Raw genomic sequence first — 17,841 nt, 5'->3', positions numbered from 1 at the left:
CAGCTTCCCCAGCCACCCATGCTCTGCTTGGACCAGCACCAGCCCCCCACCCCAGAGCCAGCCCCCAACACCCATACGAAAACACAACCTTTATTTCCAAGGTTTGCAACAGCGAGTCCTGGCAGCGCAAGGTGCAAGGACAGAGCCAGGTCTGCCCTGGCTTGCTGAACAGGCACGCAATAAACCCCACCTGGGAGACTCCTGGGGAATAAATACAGCAATCACAGGAGCAGCAGCACCTGCCCATCCAGCTAACATCTGTCCTCATCTGGTCCTGCACACTGAGCACCCTGAGCACTCTGCCTTGGGAAATGCACCTGGAATGGAGCCACGGGGCTCAGAGCCTCCCACTCTGAGACTTTACAGCAACTGGGCTCTCCTCTCCCACCCAGTTCAGGGCTGGCAGAGCTGTTTGAGGACGTGGAGAACGTGGCTGGAGGTGCCAGGGGCACAGGGCTGGGGGGAATTACAGAGCAGCGTTGGCCTCAAGCGTTGGGCATGATGGAAGAGCTCCCGAGCAAACACCGGCTCCACCTGCAGAGGCACAGAACGACAGAGGATGGGCACAGGTCCGTGTCCCTGCCTTGCAATGGTCCCTGTGCCCGGCTCAGGGGCCACCAGCCCCAGTGGGAACTCACGTGAGCCATGATGAGCTTCTGGAAGGGGTGCCCAGCTCTGGTGGGGTATTCCTCCCCGAAGCACAGGTAGATCTGGTACTGAGGCAGGAGCTGCCCGTTGCTCAGGTACTCCTGCACCTCTGCAAGACACCAACCCTGTCAGGGGACACGGGGTCCTCACAGCCCCCATCAGCCACAGCGGGCAGGACCTGCCCCTCTCCCCGAGGGGAGCGCGTCTCCCAGGGACTTACGCTGTATGTACTGCTGTGTGTCCAGCAGCTTGTAAGTCCTCTCCCTCTCCAGCTTGTTGGGCCAGTTCTTGTGCGGGGCCAGTGGCCCGTTCCAGTACACCCTGCCCTGGCACTGGCGCTTCATGAAGACCCCCTCAGGTGCTACCCACAGCAGCACCCCGCGCTCCAGGTGGGGCAAGAGCCTCTCCAGCACGTTGGTCATGCAGGCCACACGGCCATGGCCGCTGAGCACCTGCGGTGGGGGGAATTTAATCTGCTCCATGCAGGAGGGGCCGTAGAGGTGCTCGCTGTCGGCCGGCACGGCGCTGGTGGTGATGCGGCAGCCCTCGGCTGTGCGGGTGGTCACCTCCTTCACCAGCACATCGCAGTAGTACAGGCGGATGTGGAGCCAGCAGTCTGGGGCAAAGGGAGGGTCGGTTCATGGGCAATCTGGGCTGGTGGGGCTACCCAGGGCATGGCCTGCAGCATGGCTCCTACCTGAATTGTTGACATCCTCCACAGGGAGGTAGGACTGGGGTCCGGGAAGAAGCTGGCTATGGGTTGGGTTCCAGCCATAGAAGACTCCCCTCACAAGGCATCCTGGACCAGGGCAGAGATGAGGTGGTAAAAACACATGGACAGTTACCCCAAGGGCTCCCAGGCACTCTCCTGGCCCAAGCCCCTGGGCCCACACTTTCCACTGCGTTTGCTCATTATTGGGCCTCATCATATCCCCTAAGTGTATGGCTTTGCTGGGCTAGGGTGGGAGTCCTCAGCCCCTACCTCAATCCCCACAGGTGTTGCCTGCACGAGCGAAAGGAGAGCAGGATCCTGGCAGAAGTGAGCACTCCCTGCCCCCAGCCCCATCCCACCGAGAGGGACCCTCCTCACCTCGCTCGGTTGGGTGGCCAGAGAGCCAGGGCTGTGGAGAGACATGGGCACTCTCCAGCATGTCCTTCTGGCTTTCCTCCTTCTTCGGACTTCCTGCAGGGCCGCCCTGGGGGTAGGAGCAGCTTTGGTGAGGGCTGAGCTGACAGTGGGGGATCCTGAGCCAGCTCCTTCCTCTACCATGGACCCCATAAGCCAGCAGATCCCCTGCCTGGGTCTGGCAGTGCGTGGCACAGGGGACCCTCTCTGGAGCCCCGTGGGACAAATGCAGGCAGTGTGCAAGCGGGGCAGCAGCTGATGGGTGAGGGGGGGAATTGAGGGTCCCACCTTCTCCCCTGCCTGGACGGCACAGGGCAGGCTCACCTGCTGGTCCTCACTGCCTGGGGACTGTGTGTCACTGTCCTCTGCAGAGAGCAAGAAAGAACTGGTGAACCCCTGGCAAACGGCAGGAACAGCCCCAGGGAAGACAGCTGGCTGTCCGGGACACCCTGTGTCTGTGGGGCACGGGGCTTGTACAGGCATGGTTCAGGTATCAACCCCACATGTGGCACAGGAGGAGGGACGGCAGGGACGTACCTGCATCACAGGCTCTGTCAGTCACGATCTGGTACACCTTGTAAGGCTCGGAGATGTCCAGCTGGCTCCGCTCGGGCACCTCCTTGAAGTCGGTGCTCTTGTTGAGGGCGCAGCGCAGCCGCGTCTTCCAGGTGGAGGGGTCGGCCTTGTCCGTCCCTTCGTGGTACTTCCCCTTGTAGATGGCCCAAGCCTGAGGGACAGAGGGTGCCCTGCGCTGTGGGGGGTGCCACAGCCTGGCCCCCGGCTCGGCTGTCCAAGGGGGTCCAGCAGGGCATGAGTCCGCCGGGGTCGGGGGGCAGTGGGGAGCCGGGGCTGCGTGTGCCGGGGGGCTGCGGGGAGCTGGGTGCTGCGGGGTGGCAGGGGAGCACACCGGCAGCCCCGGGAGCGTGCACGGAGCCGGGCGCTGGGTGCCAGGGCTGTGCGTGGAGCCAAGTGCCAGCGCTGCGCACAGAGCCGGGTCACGGAGAGCCCTGGAGGTGCGCACGGAGCTCGGCTGCACAGAGCTGGGTGAGCGATGCCGGGGTGCTCACGGGCAGTGGGGAGCCCCGGGAGCGCACACGGAGCCCGGGGGCCATTCCCAGAGCCGAACGGGGACCGCGGGGAGCCCGGGGTACCTTGAAGAGCGCAGCATCCTCCTGCTGCCGGTAATCCTGCTTGGCCGCGTGCTTCCAGGGGATGCGGAAGAGCGTTCGCTGCCGGTTCTCCCAGCGCAGCCCCGGGTACCGGCCGCTGTCGATCTGCGCGATCAGCCACTCCTTCAGCCGCATGGGCGCCCCCGGCTCCGCCATCGCGGCCCGGCGGCGAAACCGAAAGCGGCTCCGGGCTTTCACTTTCCCTTTCCTGGCGCACGCTGCAGGTTCTGGCTGCCCCAAGGAGGAGGGGGGACGGTTCTTAATTTTTTTTCTCTGCTCCACTTTTCCCCAGACAGCAGCGTCAGATATCCGTGTTCAGGAAAAAGTGATGTCGTAATTGACGGTTACAGCAATGGGAAGAGCTGAAGCTGGTGCCTCCGGGAGGGACCCCCAAAAAAGGCATCCCAGAGGTTTCAGATCCTCACAATGTGTACACCAGCGGTGATTTTAGCCTCTTCCCGCTGTTCACTGGCTCCTGCAGAGGCTCTGGGCGATTGACCCCCACCCCGGGAAGTGCCCTTTGTTAGGCAAAGGATGAGCGCCCATTCCCGGCTCTTGCCTGGGGCTCCAGGCTTTTCCTGCCGTGCAGAACACAATGTGCAGCTCGCACTGGTAATTTGCATACCGAGATACCTGCACTAGGTGTATTTCTCAACACAACACACGCACCCTGCACTCGCGGGAGGGGGGCAGGCACACTGCATCTCCGGGAGAGAAGGACAAGGCACCAGAAGGCACAAGGATCTCTCCTGCAACCCTCTCAGATGTTTCCCCTAAAACTGTCAGGTCTCCCCGAAGGGGACAAGGGACCCTACTCCCTTTAATTCCCGCCTTGGGGACCCAGCCGGACACGTCCCTGTTCCAGGGCTGCGTCCTCCCTTGGGACCAGCTGCTCACTCCAGGGAGCTGCGGGAAGAGCGCGGGGTTTCCAGGGTGGTGTCAGTCACAAGTCCCCATCTCTCAAATCTCTCCTCTGCTCTAACGCTCACATGTGCCTGGTGGGGCTCTGAATGCCGAGTCGAACAGGAAACGGGTGGGAAGGGTGGATGAGCTGTGCCAAGGGCTGCCGGGACCGGGGTGGGACACATCCTGCACCAGCTCCCCATTGGCCCCCAGCAGGGCACAGGCTGAGTCACTGTGCCACCCTGAGGTGACACTGGTGTTGGTTCCTCTATCACAGCTGCAGAGTTTCATGTCTCTGTGCAGGGAAACCCTGCTCCTCTGCCCGGCTGCTGCCCCCCAAGTCTCCTTTTGCAGTCACCCAGGTCTCCTTTCCTGCTCTGAGTCAGAGAAAGGCACCTCCGGCCGAGAGGAGAAGCGAAGTTCCTGAGAGCTACTGGGGCTGCAAAGTCTCCAAATGAATAATCAGTGGCAGAGAGCCCAGTCCTGGGCTTTCCCAGAGGATGTGAGGACAGGGCACAGCCACGTGGCACAGAGGGCACATGGGGCCACATGGAGTGTGCAAGCGAGTCCCACTGGCAGGGGTTTTCTCTCCTTATTGAGCCTGCCCGCGACCCCTTTGTTGCAAAGTGAAGCCCAGGCACCACCTGTGCCCTCCATCTGGGCGAGCTGCGGGGCCGCGTTGTGGGAAAAGGGCCTGGGAACTGACGGACAGAGGATCCACAGCTCCCCTTCCTGCCTCGGGAAGCTGCGCTGTGGCAAGGAGTCACTGCACATCCTCCCAGTGGCTTCACTGATTACATCCAAGGCCGGAGATAATCGCAGCCCCCGGCTCGTTTGTCAGCCCCAGCCCGCCGGGATCAGTTTTATCGGCCGCCGGCCGGGGATTTCATGCGGTGTGGCAGCCGCCTGGTGACGCAGGACCCGGGGGATCCAATTACCCGGGCATCAGCGAGGACACTCAGGAGCCACATTCCCCACTGTATTCCTCACCGAGCTTCTCCCTTCCCGGAGAAGGTGAAGCTGCTTAACCCTTAAACTTTTCATGCCAAAATGAACTTCAAAAGGCAGTCAAACATTAACTCGTAGCTAACTCTGCCCTTGTCCGGGTTTTTCCAAGCTGTGTAAACCAGATCTGCCAAAATAAATACATTCTGATGTGCCGTGGAGCCGAGCTGGAGGGGCCTGCGTGGTTTACAGTGGGAACAGGGGAAGCTCTGGGTGCAAACACCTTGGCGTAAGGTGTCCAGTGTGAGAGGATGCAGATGTGCATGGGGCATGCATCCACCCCAGATCTGTGATCCTGGGCTGCAGGGCTTCCACCCTGCTGGGTGCTGGGGAGGCCAGAGGGTGCTGGAGAGCCTGGCCTGGGGCCGAGGGAGTGGGTAGAGGAGCCTGGAAGGAACTGGAAGGGGAGTGGGACCCCATGGCAGATGGTGCAGGAGCAGTGAAGGATGATGCACCCCTGGTTATTCAGTTCTCTCGGTATCTACCCAGAGAGGGTGGAGCTCCCAGCCTGCCTGGGTCACCCCAAGGCAGCATCCAGCCCAGCAGGCAGAGGCTGGCAGCAGGAAGGAACCCTGGTCTTGAAGCTTTGTCTCCTGAGGGATCCCTTCTCCATAGAAGAGGGGGGCAGGGATGAGGGGGGCCCCAGAAACATGCTGTGAGTCCCAACAGGGACAATGCTGATGACCCAGCTGGGCATCCTCAGAATTTTTTCCACTTGGGACTCTGCTCCAGGTCTGGGGCCTGTGATACTCAGCTGGTGCCAGGTTCCCAGTACTCCCAGCAGCTGGAGGAGCCTGCAGACTCCTGGACCTCGTGCTTCTGGATCCAGTGAGTGGAGAGGCTACAGTGAAACAGGCTCCAGGTGAGCTCCCACCTGCTGCTCCAACCTCTCCTGGAGCAGAGCTTGTCCCCTGAGAGCCCTGCCCTGGCACTCACATTTCTGGCCTTCCCACAAGGCAGCAGGGTGAGCCCTGTCCCAGCATGCCAGTGTCCCCAGCCCACTCCAGAGAGTGGCCAGCAGCAGCTCCAGACTGGTCCCATGCTGGGACCTGCCCCCTTGGCATCCCCGTTTCAACCTGGCCATCACAGGAGAGTCAGACCACAGAGAAGGGTATTTATTACTGGGGAACATATAAAGTCTTTAAGCAAAATGGCTTAAGGCTCTGCTCTAGTGAGGTCTGGCCAGGTTAAATGCTTGGTTCCCACCCGTTACAGATTGTGCCCTGGGATAGGTGGGAATGGGGTGCAATGGATTCCTAAAGCTACAGTGCTTGCTCAGGGCTTGTGCTTGGCCAGTCTGGAGCTGGACCCTTGCCTGGAAGCCTGTGTGGTGGCATTACCTGCTGGCACACTGGTGTGTCCCTGCTCTGCAGCCACCTGGATGCTGGGAGTTTGTGCTGCTGGTGGGAGAACTGCTCTGAGGGGAGCACCAGCTCTCCTGTGCACCCTGAGGCCATGCAGTGGGTACCCAGGTGCTAAAGCTGTTGCTGGCAACACCTGGGTACTGGCCTGTGGCAGAAGAGACCCCCTCTGTGTTCTGCCCCAAGCAGGAGCCTGCAGTGACCCAGGGATGGAGATCTGTGTCCCCAGCACACCAGATGGGAAGAAGATGAGCCCAGCATGTGCTGCAAAGCCCAAGAGCGTCCATGAAACCTGCCCAGAGAGAGGGTGGCATGTTCCCACCCTAGAAGAGAAGAAGGAGCTGGGCTTTGTGCAGGCTCCTGCCCAGTGCTCCCTGTCCCACTGTGTTGCATCTCCTTCATCTCTCCCAGGCTGTTGGGTGATGCTCACTGCTCTCCCTTGGCTTGAGTCACTTCAGACAAGCCGGGATGCAGGAGAACGTCCTCTTCACCCGCAGCAGGAAGGGACTTGTGCTCCTCATGTCTCTGCCTCTTGGGACCAGTCCTTGCACAGCTCCCTCTGTCCTGGACGTTCCTTCTCTCCCTACTGGCAGCAAGGCCTTTATTTCTTCCTCATCGTTGAAAGGGGACATCCCATACTTCTGCTTCAGGTGCCTGCGGACCTGGGGAAAGAGCAAGAAGTAAAATATAGCGCTGGTTTACAAGGGAAGGTCCGAGCCTGCCAGCAAGGGGAGCAGGGAAGAAACCGAGTCCCCTCAGGACTTGTCCCTGCTCTGAGACCCATGGCAGGCTCAGCCACGGAGCAGGGCACAGGTGGCAGAGGCGTGTCCCACCTTGCGGGCTGCGCTGCCGCTGAACTCGGACAGCTGCTGCCTGAAGCCGGGGTTGGGGTTGGCCACGGGCCGGATGGTTCGGATGGCATCCAGCACCTCCTGGCAGCTCAGCTCCGTGACAACCATGACGTAGGCAACCACCACGGTGGTACTGCGGGAGATGCCAGCCAGGCTGGCAAGGGAAAGTGCAGAAGGGCTGGCGTTAGTGGCACACCCTGACCCCATGCTTGCCTCTTCCTCCACCCCTGTGCCTCAGATATTTCAGTTCCTCTTCTCCAAGGACTTGCTCTCCCGGAGGCCTGAGACCTTCCAAGGTCCTGGCCATCAGTGCCTATAAATACCCACTCCTCTACAGGGAATGGGAGCAGCAGCCACTGCCTGGCTGCCTGCCCCAAACCCTGCTCACCCCGTGCTCTCAGCTGCAGCAAAAAGCTGCCCCGGCTCCAGGACTGCCTGGATCCTGCTGCGTTTGAGTCACAAGCCACAGCCAAGGGTGGATCCTGGGTGGGTCCATTGGCACAGAGCCCCTGGCGCAGGCTGGCTCTGATCAGGGGGTGCAGCTGAAGTGAAGGGCTGGGGGCTGTATCTGCTGAGCTGGGGGGACACAGCAGCAGGCACAGGGGAAGCATTACCAGTGGACGAGGCAGTTCCCTCCATGCAGGCGACACTGATGGATAAAACTGATGCATTCCTTGAAGTGCCTCTTGCTAGCAGGAAAAACAAACCAGACAGAATAAGAACTTCAGGGGTGGAACAGCATTTTTAGCTGCAGGCAGAACAGCCCTGTATGAGTTGTTTTAGGGGATCTGCCAGCCACTGTTGAGACCTGAACAGCTCAGTGCTGTTTATTCCCAAGGAAAGGTGGATTTGCCAGCTCATTCTGTGCTGGGGACACAGAAGGGGACACTGTGCTGGTGATGCACGGGGCTGCCCTGTGACTTGTGTGACTCATGCTGGGGCAATGGGATGCTGGCTGCTTGAATCTCCAGCCACGCCTGTGCCCTTGGCTGGCTCCATACCCTTTATGTGCTCTCCCCTCTCCAGACACTTCCTGGGGGGATGCTTGCTGCCCCTCTCCATGGGTGCTGCCCCTCGCCTCACCCCAGGGCTCATACCCTCACAGCAGTCACTGAACTGGGAAGCTGTTGGGGTCCAGAGGTGGTCCCCTGCCCTGTGGCATCACATCTCCAGCCTGTGGGTCATTGTGCTTGAGGAGCTGAAGGGAGTTGGAGCACATGGAGTGCTTGAGAAGCCGTGAGTCCTCATCTCTGGTCACCCTCCCGCCTCCCTGCATGTCCCCACCGTGCCCAGGGCACTCACATGTTGGCTTCAGGGGTGTCAGGCAGGGGGATGCGGAGGTAGGTGATGTCCTGGAAGAGAGAATAGGAAGAGGAGAAGCTCAGGCACTGCAGCCAGGGTGTCATACGTGGTCAGAGCAGGGCTGGCAGAGCCTTTGCTCCTCACCCACAGCTGCCTACAGGGTTTTGCTTCCCCCACACGGCACCCACCCTGCATGGGGATGGGGCCACACTCTCCCTGGGGTGAAGGGCAGAGCAAGAGGACACCAGCAGCTCGTGGGAGAGGATGGGAAACAAGAGGAGTCTGGAGAGCTGGAAATTGTTTCCCGTCAGTGTTCAGGGTCAGGCTGTAGTCACAAGACAGCCAATTTCCCACACCAGGGGGCCGCCCAGCCCCTCTGGGATCAGGGACCAGGGAGAGGTGTACATGCCATGGGATTCTCAGAGGGGGAAGGAAGATGCAGCATGGAAGGAGCTGCAGGAATTTACAGGGTGACATCTGGTGCAGGACCCTACCTTCAGCAAGGGCTGGGGGGATTCATGGATCGAAACAATGTGGGTGATCTTGTTCCTGCTTAGCTGCTCCAGGTCTTTGGCATCTGAAGGATAAAAAACAGACATCAACATGTATTCATTTCCCACCCGTCTCTTCCTACAGTGCTCCCACCCTGCTTCTACAGCCAGCCAGCACACAGAGCCTTGCTCCAGCAGATCAGCTGCATCCCACCCCCACATGCAGCAGCGCAGACATGGGCAAACATGGAAACCTGGAATGCCAATCCCATGATCCCAAACCAGAGGCCTCTCCCTGATCTCTTCTCCTTGCTGCTCATGCTGGTTGAACAATTCACACCTGCACAGAAACACCCTGGGTCAGCAGGTAGTGTCCCTCCTGCCTGTACTTGTCCCCACTTTGGGAGGAGACATGTGCCCTGCCCACACCTCCTTGACCAGACACACACAGAGCACTGGGACTTGCTGCAGCCTGAGAGAACTGCGCTATCTTGTGAACTACGGAAGTGGAGCTGCAGCAATTTGTATCAACTCTGATTTTCTGTAAAACACCTGAGCAGTGACCTTCTGCTCTCGGTTCTGTTCTCTCTGTAGCTGCATGGACAGAAATGGGGTGTCCTTGGCTGTTGGGGGCAATGCCCTGCCTCTCACCAATGCTTCAGCATTCTGGATGTGATCCTGGCCTCTGGTCCAGCACAGCAGTTGTTGCACAGGGAGGGGAGCGTGCTTGTCTTGCTGAGCAGCTTCCAAGTGTCTCCCTTTCATGCCACAACCAGCAGATGCAGCAAGCGCAGCCAGAGAGGAGGGGAAACATTTCCCCATCTCATTCTTTTGGGTTTCTAAACTTTCACGTGCTGTAAAACCTTGGCTCAGGGATCCAGCCCAGGAAGTGCTAATGGCATGACATGAATTTTAATAGGAGTGAGTCTCAAGGGAGATGCTCTGCAGGGAAGCTGAGCTCGGTGCGGGGAGGGAGATGGGGACTCACACACCTGTCACCTTCCCATCCGCCTCGGCAGGCAGTGACAGCAACTGGTGACACTGGAATCAAGGCTTACCGAGGCTGGAAAAGCTTCCAGTTGGAGGAGATGCCTCTGTGAGCTTAATGTTGCAGGCCTAGAATCTTGTCACCCTGGATTGCCTGGCAGAGTGATGAGGAGTGCTTGGATGGCATCAGCCTAGGCCCCACAGCAGAGGCTGCTCACAGGAACCCCCCATGAACCTGGCAGCTGGGAGCCCTTGTCCCTCTGCTCCCAGAAAGCCACAGCACCCCCCAGCCCAACCTGAAGTGCTCCATGGGGCAAAGGGGGAACGGGGCTGCCACTCCAGTGACATTTCCTTAACAATTCACACTGGTGGTTTTAAACTTGTGCAGCACTTACAGCAGGAATCAAGCTGGCAAAGGAGCCATCAGGGAGGCAGGAGCACTTATAAATGCTGGTTTGTCATGGCAGATGCCAACACCTGGTCATTAACTGTCCCCTGACAATGAAAATTCCTTAAAATAGTGACTTGGTGTGAGAAGGGGTGACTCTGCCTCTGGGAAATTTCCTCCTGAGGGTGGGCAGCCCTGTCTGGCCTCTTCTACAGCTGCTGGGGAACATTCCCCTGAAGTGCCCCTGTCCTGCTCCCTTGCACGACCAGCTCCTCTGCTCCTGGCGGGGGATCCATATTTTCTCCTTGGCTCTTTTCCCCCATGCATCCCAAGAGCAAAGGGCAGCTGTCAAATAAGGAAACCATGCAAAGGCAGGGGTCTCTGCCTTGCCTTTCCCACAGTGTCTTCACTCCCACTACTACCAACCCAAACTGGGTGACAGAGCAGAGCAGGCCACGGGCGCAGGCAGAGCAGTGGGCGCAGGCAGGGTGGTGGGTGCAGGCAGGATGTCAGGCAGCATTTGCAGACAGGGAGACACCAGCTCAAGCAAGCCCCTCTCCCCAGCTGGAGAACATCTCTGCAGCAGTGGGGTTCCACTCACCAACAAAGTTCCCAAGGTAGAGGCCAGGAAGGATCTGTGGGACACAAGGGGAAGTGAAAGTGTGAGCAGTGACCTTGTGCTGTCGTACCCACTGTGCTGGGACCCACGCTGGGAAACACTGACCTTGGTTGGAGGGGCCAAAGTTCTGGCATTGACATGACCATCCAGCCCCGGGGCAGGAACGGTGCTGGGGCAGCTGGACCTGCGCATTCCCAGGGCTGCCACTGCCCTGGCATCCAGGATGTGGGGCTGGATGTAGCCCTGGCACCTTCAACCACCTGGCACTGCACTCTCATGGGTGCTGGGAGCCAGACACAGCTTTTTTATTGCTCCTCTTGTTTATCATCAATTAGTCCTGCACTGGGGTTTATTACCTGAGCTCAGCAAGTTGCATACACCTTTGTACAGCCTTGGACTATACCCGTGACCTGTGGAAGCCCTGCCGCTCGAGGGATGGGAAAGCAACAGGCACAGAGAAGCTTGTAGGGGATGTAGCTGTCCCCCTCTCAGCCCTGAGCTCCGCTCCCCTCACTCTGCACTGCAGGAAGCCCATTTCTCACAGCTCAGGCACAGATTGCTCTGGACACCATGCTTTCAGCTCATTTCCCCTGGGAAATTCCACTTCTCATGATGAAAAGATAATTACTTGACAAGGCCTCTGTTAACAGCACTGCAGATGCAGAAGCAGGACACCTTGCAAACCTTGTCAGCCAGAGCTATTTTATATTCCCCCTCACTCCCAGCCTGGGCAGTGAGTTCAATCCTGTATCCAGCCGGTTCTCTGCCAGTTTCTCCCTGCAGCAATATTTGGTGCTCAGGGCAGGTGGAGGTGATTTTCACCAGCACAGCTGGACTCACACTTGTCTCACTGCTCACACTTGGAAACGTTTCTCTCGATTTAACAGCTTAAAGAAGGGTTTGTTGAGGGGTTTTTTTTGTGATTTCCTGCGATTTTAGATCAATTTCCTATCGACAGGGTGCCTTTAACTCACAGCTGCGGCACTGAGAGGAGCGGGTGGGAGAGCGCCAGTTAGCAAGGGCAGCTCCCAAGGGCAGGACACTGAACCATGAATAAACAGCATGTGCCTGTCCCCAGCACCCTGCTGACCCGCTCCTCAGAGGAGAAAACAGGGCAGCACATAAATAAAATAGTGCCTATCCGCTCTGCCCCGTGATGCCCAGCCCCACGCACAGCCCAGCCCCGCTGAGCAGGGGGTGCGGGACCACCAGGCTGGGGGTCATACAGGGCTCACAGCGTGTGCTTGGTGCTGGTTCCTTGGGATTAAAGGTGTTGGGAAAAGTTCTCCCCCTCCTTAAAGAACTCGCTGTGACCCCTTCCCTCCACCTCCCCGGGCAGCTGTCCCAGCGCAGTGTCCCGGCCTGTTTCACCTCCGGTGTTGCTCTGCCGGCAGATAAACAAACAAACAAAGAGCCGAGCCCTGTGCCGGCAGGTGAAACGCCGCTTGGCACGGCAGAGGCAGCCGCCAGGTAAGGGTGTCCCACCTCCGGCGCCGGACGAGCCGCCCGGGCATGGCCGAGCTGCAGAGCAGCCGCCCCAGCGCTCCCGTTACCTGGCTCATGCCGTTCCCCATGGCCGACGGCGGGCGCCGGGGGTGGGGACGGAGCGCGGGCGTCCTTGTCCCCAATGCTGCCGTCCTCCCCGTCCCCGGGCGCAGCTGCCGTCCCCGCTGCCTGGTCGGGTTTCCGTCATGAAGAGCTCGGCTTCCCCGGGATCGCTGCTCGTTCCCAGCGCGGCGAGGCCGGGCCGGTGGCTGTGCCGGGGCAGAGGGCACCGCGGCCGCCGTCCTCCGCGGCTCCTGCCGAGGCCCTTCCCCGGCTGCTCCGGCGCTGCCGCGCACCGGCTGCTGCCTGGCCGGGAGCAGACAAAGGAGGAGAAACTCCCCCCCTGCGCCGTGGCGTGGGAGCACGGGGCCGCGCTGGCTGCTGCCTGTCGCCGCTGCCCGCGGCCGCACAAGGCTGCACTGTTGGGAGAAGAACAAAACCTTTGTCCTGCTCCATCAAGGAAGGTCTGTGCGGCCGCGCGGCGAAGCGCCCGGCAGGATGCCCACCCCTGCCCGCGCCATGCCCACCCCTGCATGCACCATACCTATCCCTGCCCTGCCCGCAGCGCGTCCACCCCGGCCCGCACTGTGCCCACCCCTGCCTGCAGCACAGCCCTCCCCGCCCTGCCCGCTCCGAGCCCGCCCCTGCCCGTGCCCACCTGCAGCCAGGTGCCGCAGGATCCCTGCCCTGCCCGGGGCGGCTGCAGGAGTGTCCTGGCGACTTCGCAGGGCCGCAGGACGGGCAGTGCCAGCGAGGAGCAGGGCGGAGGGGTTCCCCAGCAGCGCCTGTGGCCGCCAGCCCGCAGGGAGGCTCGGGCCGGGGGTCGCGGGCCGGGGATCGGGCCGGGGCCGCCGCGGCCGTGTGGGGGCGCGGGTGCCGAGAGCGCCCCCTGGCGCGCAGCCGCGCGGTTGCCATGGGGACGGGCGCCTCCGGGGCCCTCAGAGGCGGGCCGGGCTCGGGGGTCGCGGCCCGGCTCGGAGCGGGGCCCGCAGCGTTCCCGGTGGGCTCCTGGCTCTGTATCCCAACTCCTGCGCATCCCCGGGGCAGCATGGTAAGCCCCATATGCTCTGTGTGCAGGTGAGGGCAAGGATAGCCCCCCGCCCCCCTTCCCAAGCTTCCCACCGTGTATGGGAGTATAACTGGTATCTATGGGCGGGTTTGCATGCTACAGGCATAATAGAGTTAATTAGGTTGGAAAAGATTTCTGAGATTATGGAGTCCAGCCGAGGACTGAATACCACCTTATCAACCAGACCAGGGCACTGGGTGCTACTGTAATCTTTCCTTAAACACCTCCAGGGACGGTGATTCCAGCGCCTCCCTGGGCCCCCATTCCAATGTACAAACACCCACAGCCCTGTCCTCTCCTGGGCACTGTCTCCTGCAGCACAGTGGCTGAGCAGGATACGATCCCAGCAAGGAGCCTTAGCCCTCACCAGGTGTGGCATTTGAGCAGCCTGCTCTAATGGAAGGTGTGCCTGTCCATGGAAAAGGGGTGGAATGGGATGAGCTTTTAAGGTCCCTCCCAGCCCAAACCAGTCTGTGACGCTATGGAGGGAGGTTGGGGGTGGTTTGTAACACTGGGTTGACCTGAAGTGGTTCAGCAGTGCTGTGGCTGAGCTGCTGCAGGGTCACTGTGGGCAGCTGCCTGCCCTGGAGAGGGGGATGCTGGCTGCACAGGAAAGCTACAGCAGGAATGGTGGAACATGGACTGTAAGACTTGCTCTGTCCTAGCCCCCAGTGTTCATGCAGAGAGACAGAAAATTGAAATTGATCCTCTTCTTCCACAAAGAAAAAGCAGTTCTCAGTGATATTCATATTTATTTATTTTTCCTCTCTGAATATGTGGTGCAGTTGATCCCCAGAAGCTTCTCAAGGGCAATTAAAGCAAGTCATACTGTGGGAGCATTTGTTATGCTGAATCTTGTATTTTTCTTTCTACCCAGCTGAGTCAGAACAGCTGCTTAGCAAAGGATCTGAAGAGCTTTCAGAAACAGTTAGAAAGGGAAGCGAGAAAGCCTGAGGCAAGAAAATGTGCCTTTATTCTGAAGACCCTCAAAATGCCTTCAGAGTACTATTTGTTTGTGGAAGAATTTTGCAAGAACCCTGGCATCACCTGGGTTATGAAACTGGTAAGTGTGTGCTCTCCCAAGGAAAGTGAGAGATGAATAGATGCCTTCGTTCTTCAGAGGGAGAGGAAAGTATGCAGGAAACCCGCAGGAAGAATTGGGCAGAGCAAGGTAACATGGAGCAGCAGTGCTCCTGGCCAGGTTTCTGATCAACATGTACCACCAAAACACTGCTTCTTGTGTAAGAGTTTATTTCAGCAGCCAAAAATCAGCTCAGTTTATTTGTAGAACCAAAGTTAACTCAGTGGTGAAGGTATAAAGTGCAGAGCTCTGTGTGGAGGAACAGACTGCTCCCAGGGGTTCTGACTGTGGGTTCTGGCTGAGTTCATGCTCTGAAATCCTTCAGCTCAGCTGCAGGTGTGCAAGAAGGTGGTGGTGTGTGCAGGACAGGTGGCTAATTGGGCTTCTGGTTAACGAGTATTAGGGCAGCCCCCAAAGGTGGAGCTGTGAAAACATCTGTTTGGATTTAGGGAAATCCCATTGTGTTAGATGTCAAGTCTGGTGTAAACTTACTGGGTGGAATTCCATCCTGAGACTGTGAAGAGATTACGGGAGGCTCTGGGTTAGAGAGGATCTTAAAGTTCATCTCATTCTACCCCACTGCCATGGGCAGGGACAACTTCCACCAGACCAGGCTGCTCAAAGCCCAAGGACACTTGGCTTGGTTCTGGCCTTGAACGCTTCCAGGAAGGAAGGAATATCCGTTACCAGTCTGGAGCATACGCTGGGGTGGATTTGGTTGGCATGAACTCCTCTCTGCCCTGCAGGTAGAGAAGGGCAGCCTCATGCTCTGAGTCATGTTTGTCCCCCCAAACCTGGAGCTGTGCTGAACACTGCAGCTTCCACTTCAGCCAGTGATCTGGGGATTAAGGAAAAATTGTGTTTCCTTTAGAAATTCTGACAATATAATGTGACACTGAGAAATGCCTCGCCTGTGCCAGAGGATTCAAGCCATTTAACATCCTAAGTGTTGTGCTGTGCTGCATAATTAAAAACACAACCCTGCGAGTGAGCAGTCCCTGTGTTTAGTGCAGCAGGTCTGGTGAGGAGGCTGGGACAGGAGGATTTGTCTTACCCTTGTGAGAAGTGACTGGGAGGTAATTATGCAAACTAACTTGTGAATTACAACCAGGAGGATAGCAGCTAGTGATTATCTAACTCTACAAATGGGAAGTGTTAATTGGCAACAAAACCCTTATATTAAGCTGATTTTCTGCCCCACAACCTCAATTAACATGGTAAATAACCAGAACACAGTAAATAAGGATATATGAAAAGCCTGTGATTACTGAAATTATACCAACAACTTAAATAGATTGTGGCTGACCTTAAAACTTGCAGGCAAGTAAAAATAAACTTCATGTTACTCCTTCTGTTGGTCTGTGTTTTGGAGCAGCCCCGTATTGTGATGTCCTGGGTTGCCCACTCCCACACTCAAGAGGCAGCAGTAGGTCAGGATGTGCCCAGTGCCACGTCCTGGGGCTGGAGGAAGCTGGACCTGGGCAGCAGTGTGGGAGCTGTGCTCCTTGGGTGCCTTATCTGGGCTGCTCCTCACCCTCTTCTATGCAATGTGCAGTCTAGGCTGTCTTCAGAATTTTTCTGCTCATTTTCCATAGCTCCCCAACACCTTTTTCTGTCTTGCCTGTTTAATTAAGTTCTTCTGTAACATACACAAATTTCAAATGGGACTTAAAATTCCCAACAACATATGTTGCGTTACATATATTTCTGGAAGCGTGTGACAGAGTTTGTTTATTTGGTGCTGTGGGAGTTCCCCATAGGTTGCCTGCTCTGCCTTTCCTCCAGGAATCCTCCAAACACAAACATGAGGGGGTTTTTGTTGAATCTCCCTGCCCCCATAACCTTAAATAAACATGCTTGCACACGAGCAGCTGATGAATCAGGTTATGCAGGTCTTCTGCACTGAAGTTCTGGAAAACTGCAGGAAATGCTAACATTAAAGCCACTAAGTCTGCTCTGCCATCTGTAGGTTGGCAAGTCACAAGGTGGGGGAATGTTCCTGAAAACTGAAATGTATAATTGATTGAAGAAGGTGAGAATGACTGTCTTTTCTTTGGGAATATCCAACAGGCATTTTGTTCTTTTGCTCTTTTTTCATCCTCTCCTTCTGCCAGTGCTTGGTCTGTTCTCCCATGCCACCCTCCTGCCATATTCCTTCACCATTCTCCTGGGTAACAATAAAGGTTCTTACAACGGATTTTCCCAAATGGCTAGATACTTTCTTTGGGATTTGATTTCTTATACTTTGTGTGCATATTTATATATTAACTTCCAATCTCAGGTATATCTAACACTAGGCAGCAACTGGGTTTTATTATCATTATATATATATATATATATATATTTACATGTTTTATAATGTATTTATACTGCACATTCTTTGGGTGATCCTGCACAGGGCCAGGAGTTGGACTTAGATCCTTGTAGGTCCCTTTCAACTCAGGATTTTCTAAGATTCCAGCAGGGTAAGAAAAGGACTGTGCAGTTCTGCTGCTTGGTATTAGGTGCATCAGATGAACCTTGTCACTTCCAACTCCTGCAAACACCTACAGGACTCGGCTGGCCCGTCGCTGCTGCTGTCACCCTGTCTCTCTCCAGTCCTTTTTCATTGGAAAGCTGGTGTCATCAGATCACTGGAAATGTCAGTTTGACAAATCAGCTCAGAACAAAGCTGAAATGTCACTCCTGGTTTTACTGTTAGTGGTTGAATTTTGGCAGCCTCTCTTCTTCCTTGGGTTCGCAGAATGTAAGGACAGGGTGATTCACGGGAGAGAACTATTTGATTTTCAACGTGTCACACTTGCTGCTGTATTGAGTTTGATAGCTTTCATTTGATTAACGCATCTTCCCAAAAGTTATGCCGCCTCAATTTGATGGTTTGGGAGACAGAAAAATCCATCAGCTCTCTCTGTGAAAGTTCAGCAGAGTTCACGCTCGCTCTAAATGATCAAAAGCCTTTCCAGAGTACCGGCTGCAGACTACCCTACCCTTGGAGCCATGGTGACCTGAAGATCTTGTTCTAAGTCCCCTGCCATGGGCAGGGACATCTTCCACTAGAGCAGGTTGCTCCAAACCCCATCCAACCTGGCCTTGAGCACTTCCAGGGCTGGGTGTTAGCACCCACCTTTGAGTGGTAACTGAGGTTCTTGTTAATAGATCCCTTGGGGTGAATTAGAGCGAAACAACACTGGATGACCAATGTACATATATATGAGGCAGGTTTGTTTTAAAACAAAAGAAAAGAAAAGGAAGCATGCAGCTGTTTTGATTATTTTCTATAAAAATATAAAAGTAAA

At 57.0% G+C, this 17,841-nt stretch overlaps 1 protein-coding gene across 1 annotated transcript; it reads right to left on the bottom strand.

Moving 5' to 3' along the window:
* Positions 1–114: 114 nt before the first annotated feature.
* DUSP15 (dual specificity phosphatase 15) lies at positions 115–13,326 on the bottom strand. Its single transcript, XM_038159394.1, has 16 exons — positions 13,054–13,326; positions 12,404–12,814; positions 10,833–10,866; positions 8,860–8,942; positions 8,366–8,415; positions 7,678–7,752; positions 7,046–7,217; positions 6,677–6,874; positions 2,926–3,225; positions 2,312–2,501; positions 2,063–2,139; positions 1,739–1,844; positions 1,346–1,447; positions 869–1,264; positions 639–757; positions 115–534 (listed from the first exon to the last, which is right to left on the bottom strand). Exons 2-16 carry the CDS (start codon positions 12,422–12,424, stop codon positions 394–396), a joined length of 2,064 nt encoding a protein of 687 aa, XP_038015322.1. The 5' UTR covers positions 12,425–12,814; positions 13,054–13,326; the 3' UTR covers positions 115–393.
* Positions 13,327–17,841: the final 4,515 nt, after the last annotated feature.

Source organism: Motacilla alba, chromosome 20 (assembly GCF_015832195.1).
Source record: "Motacilla alba alba isolate MOTALB_02 chromosome 20, Motacilla_alba_V1.0_pri, whole genome shotgun sequence".
Taxonomy (NCBI): Eukaryota; Metazoa; Chordata; class Aves; order Passeriformes; family Motacillidae; genus Motacilla; species Motacilla alba.
The sequence above is the reverse complement of the archived record's forward strand: the minus strand, read 5'-3'. Positions and strand labels throughout refer to the sequence as shown.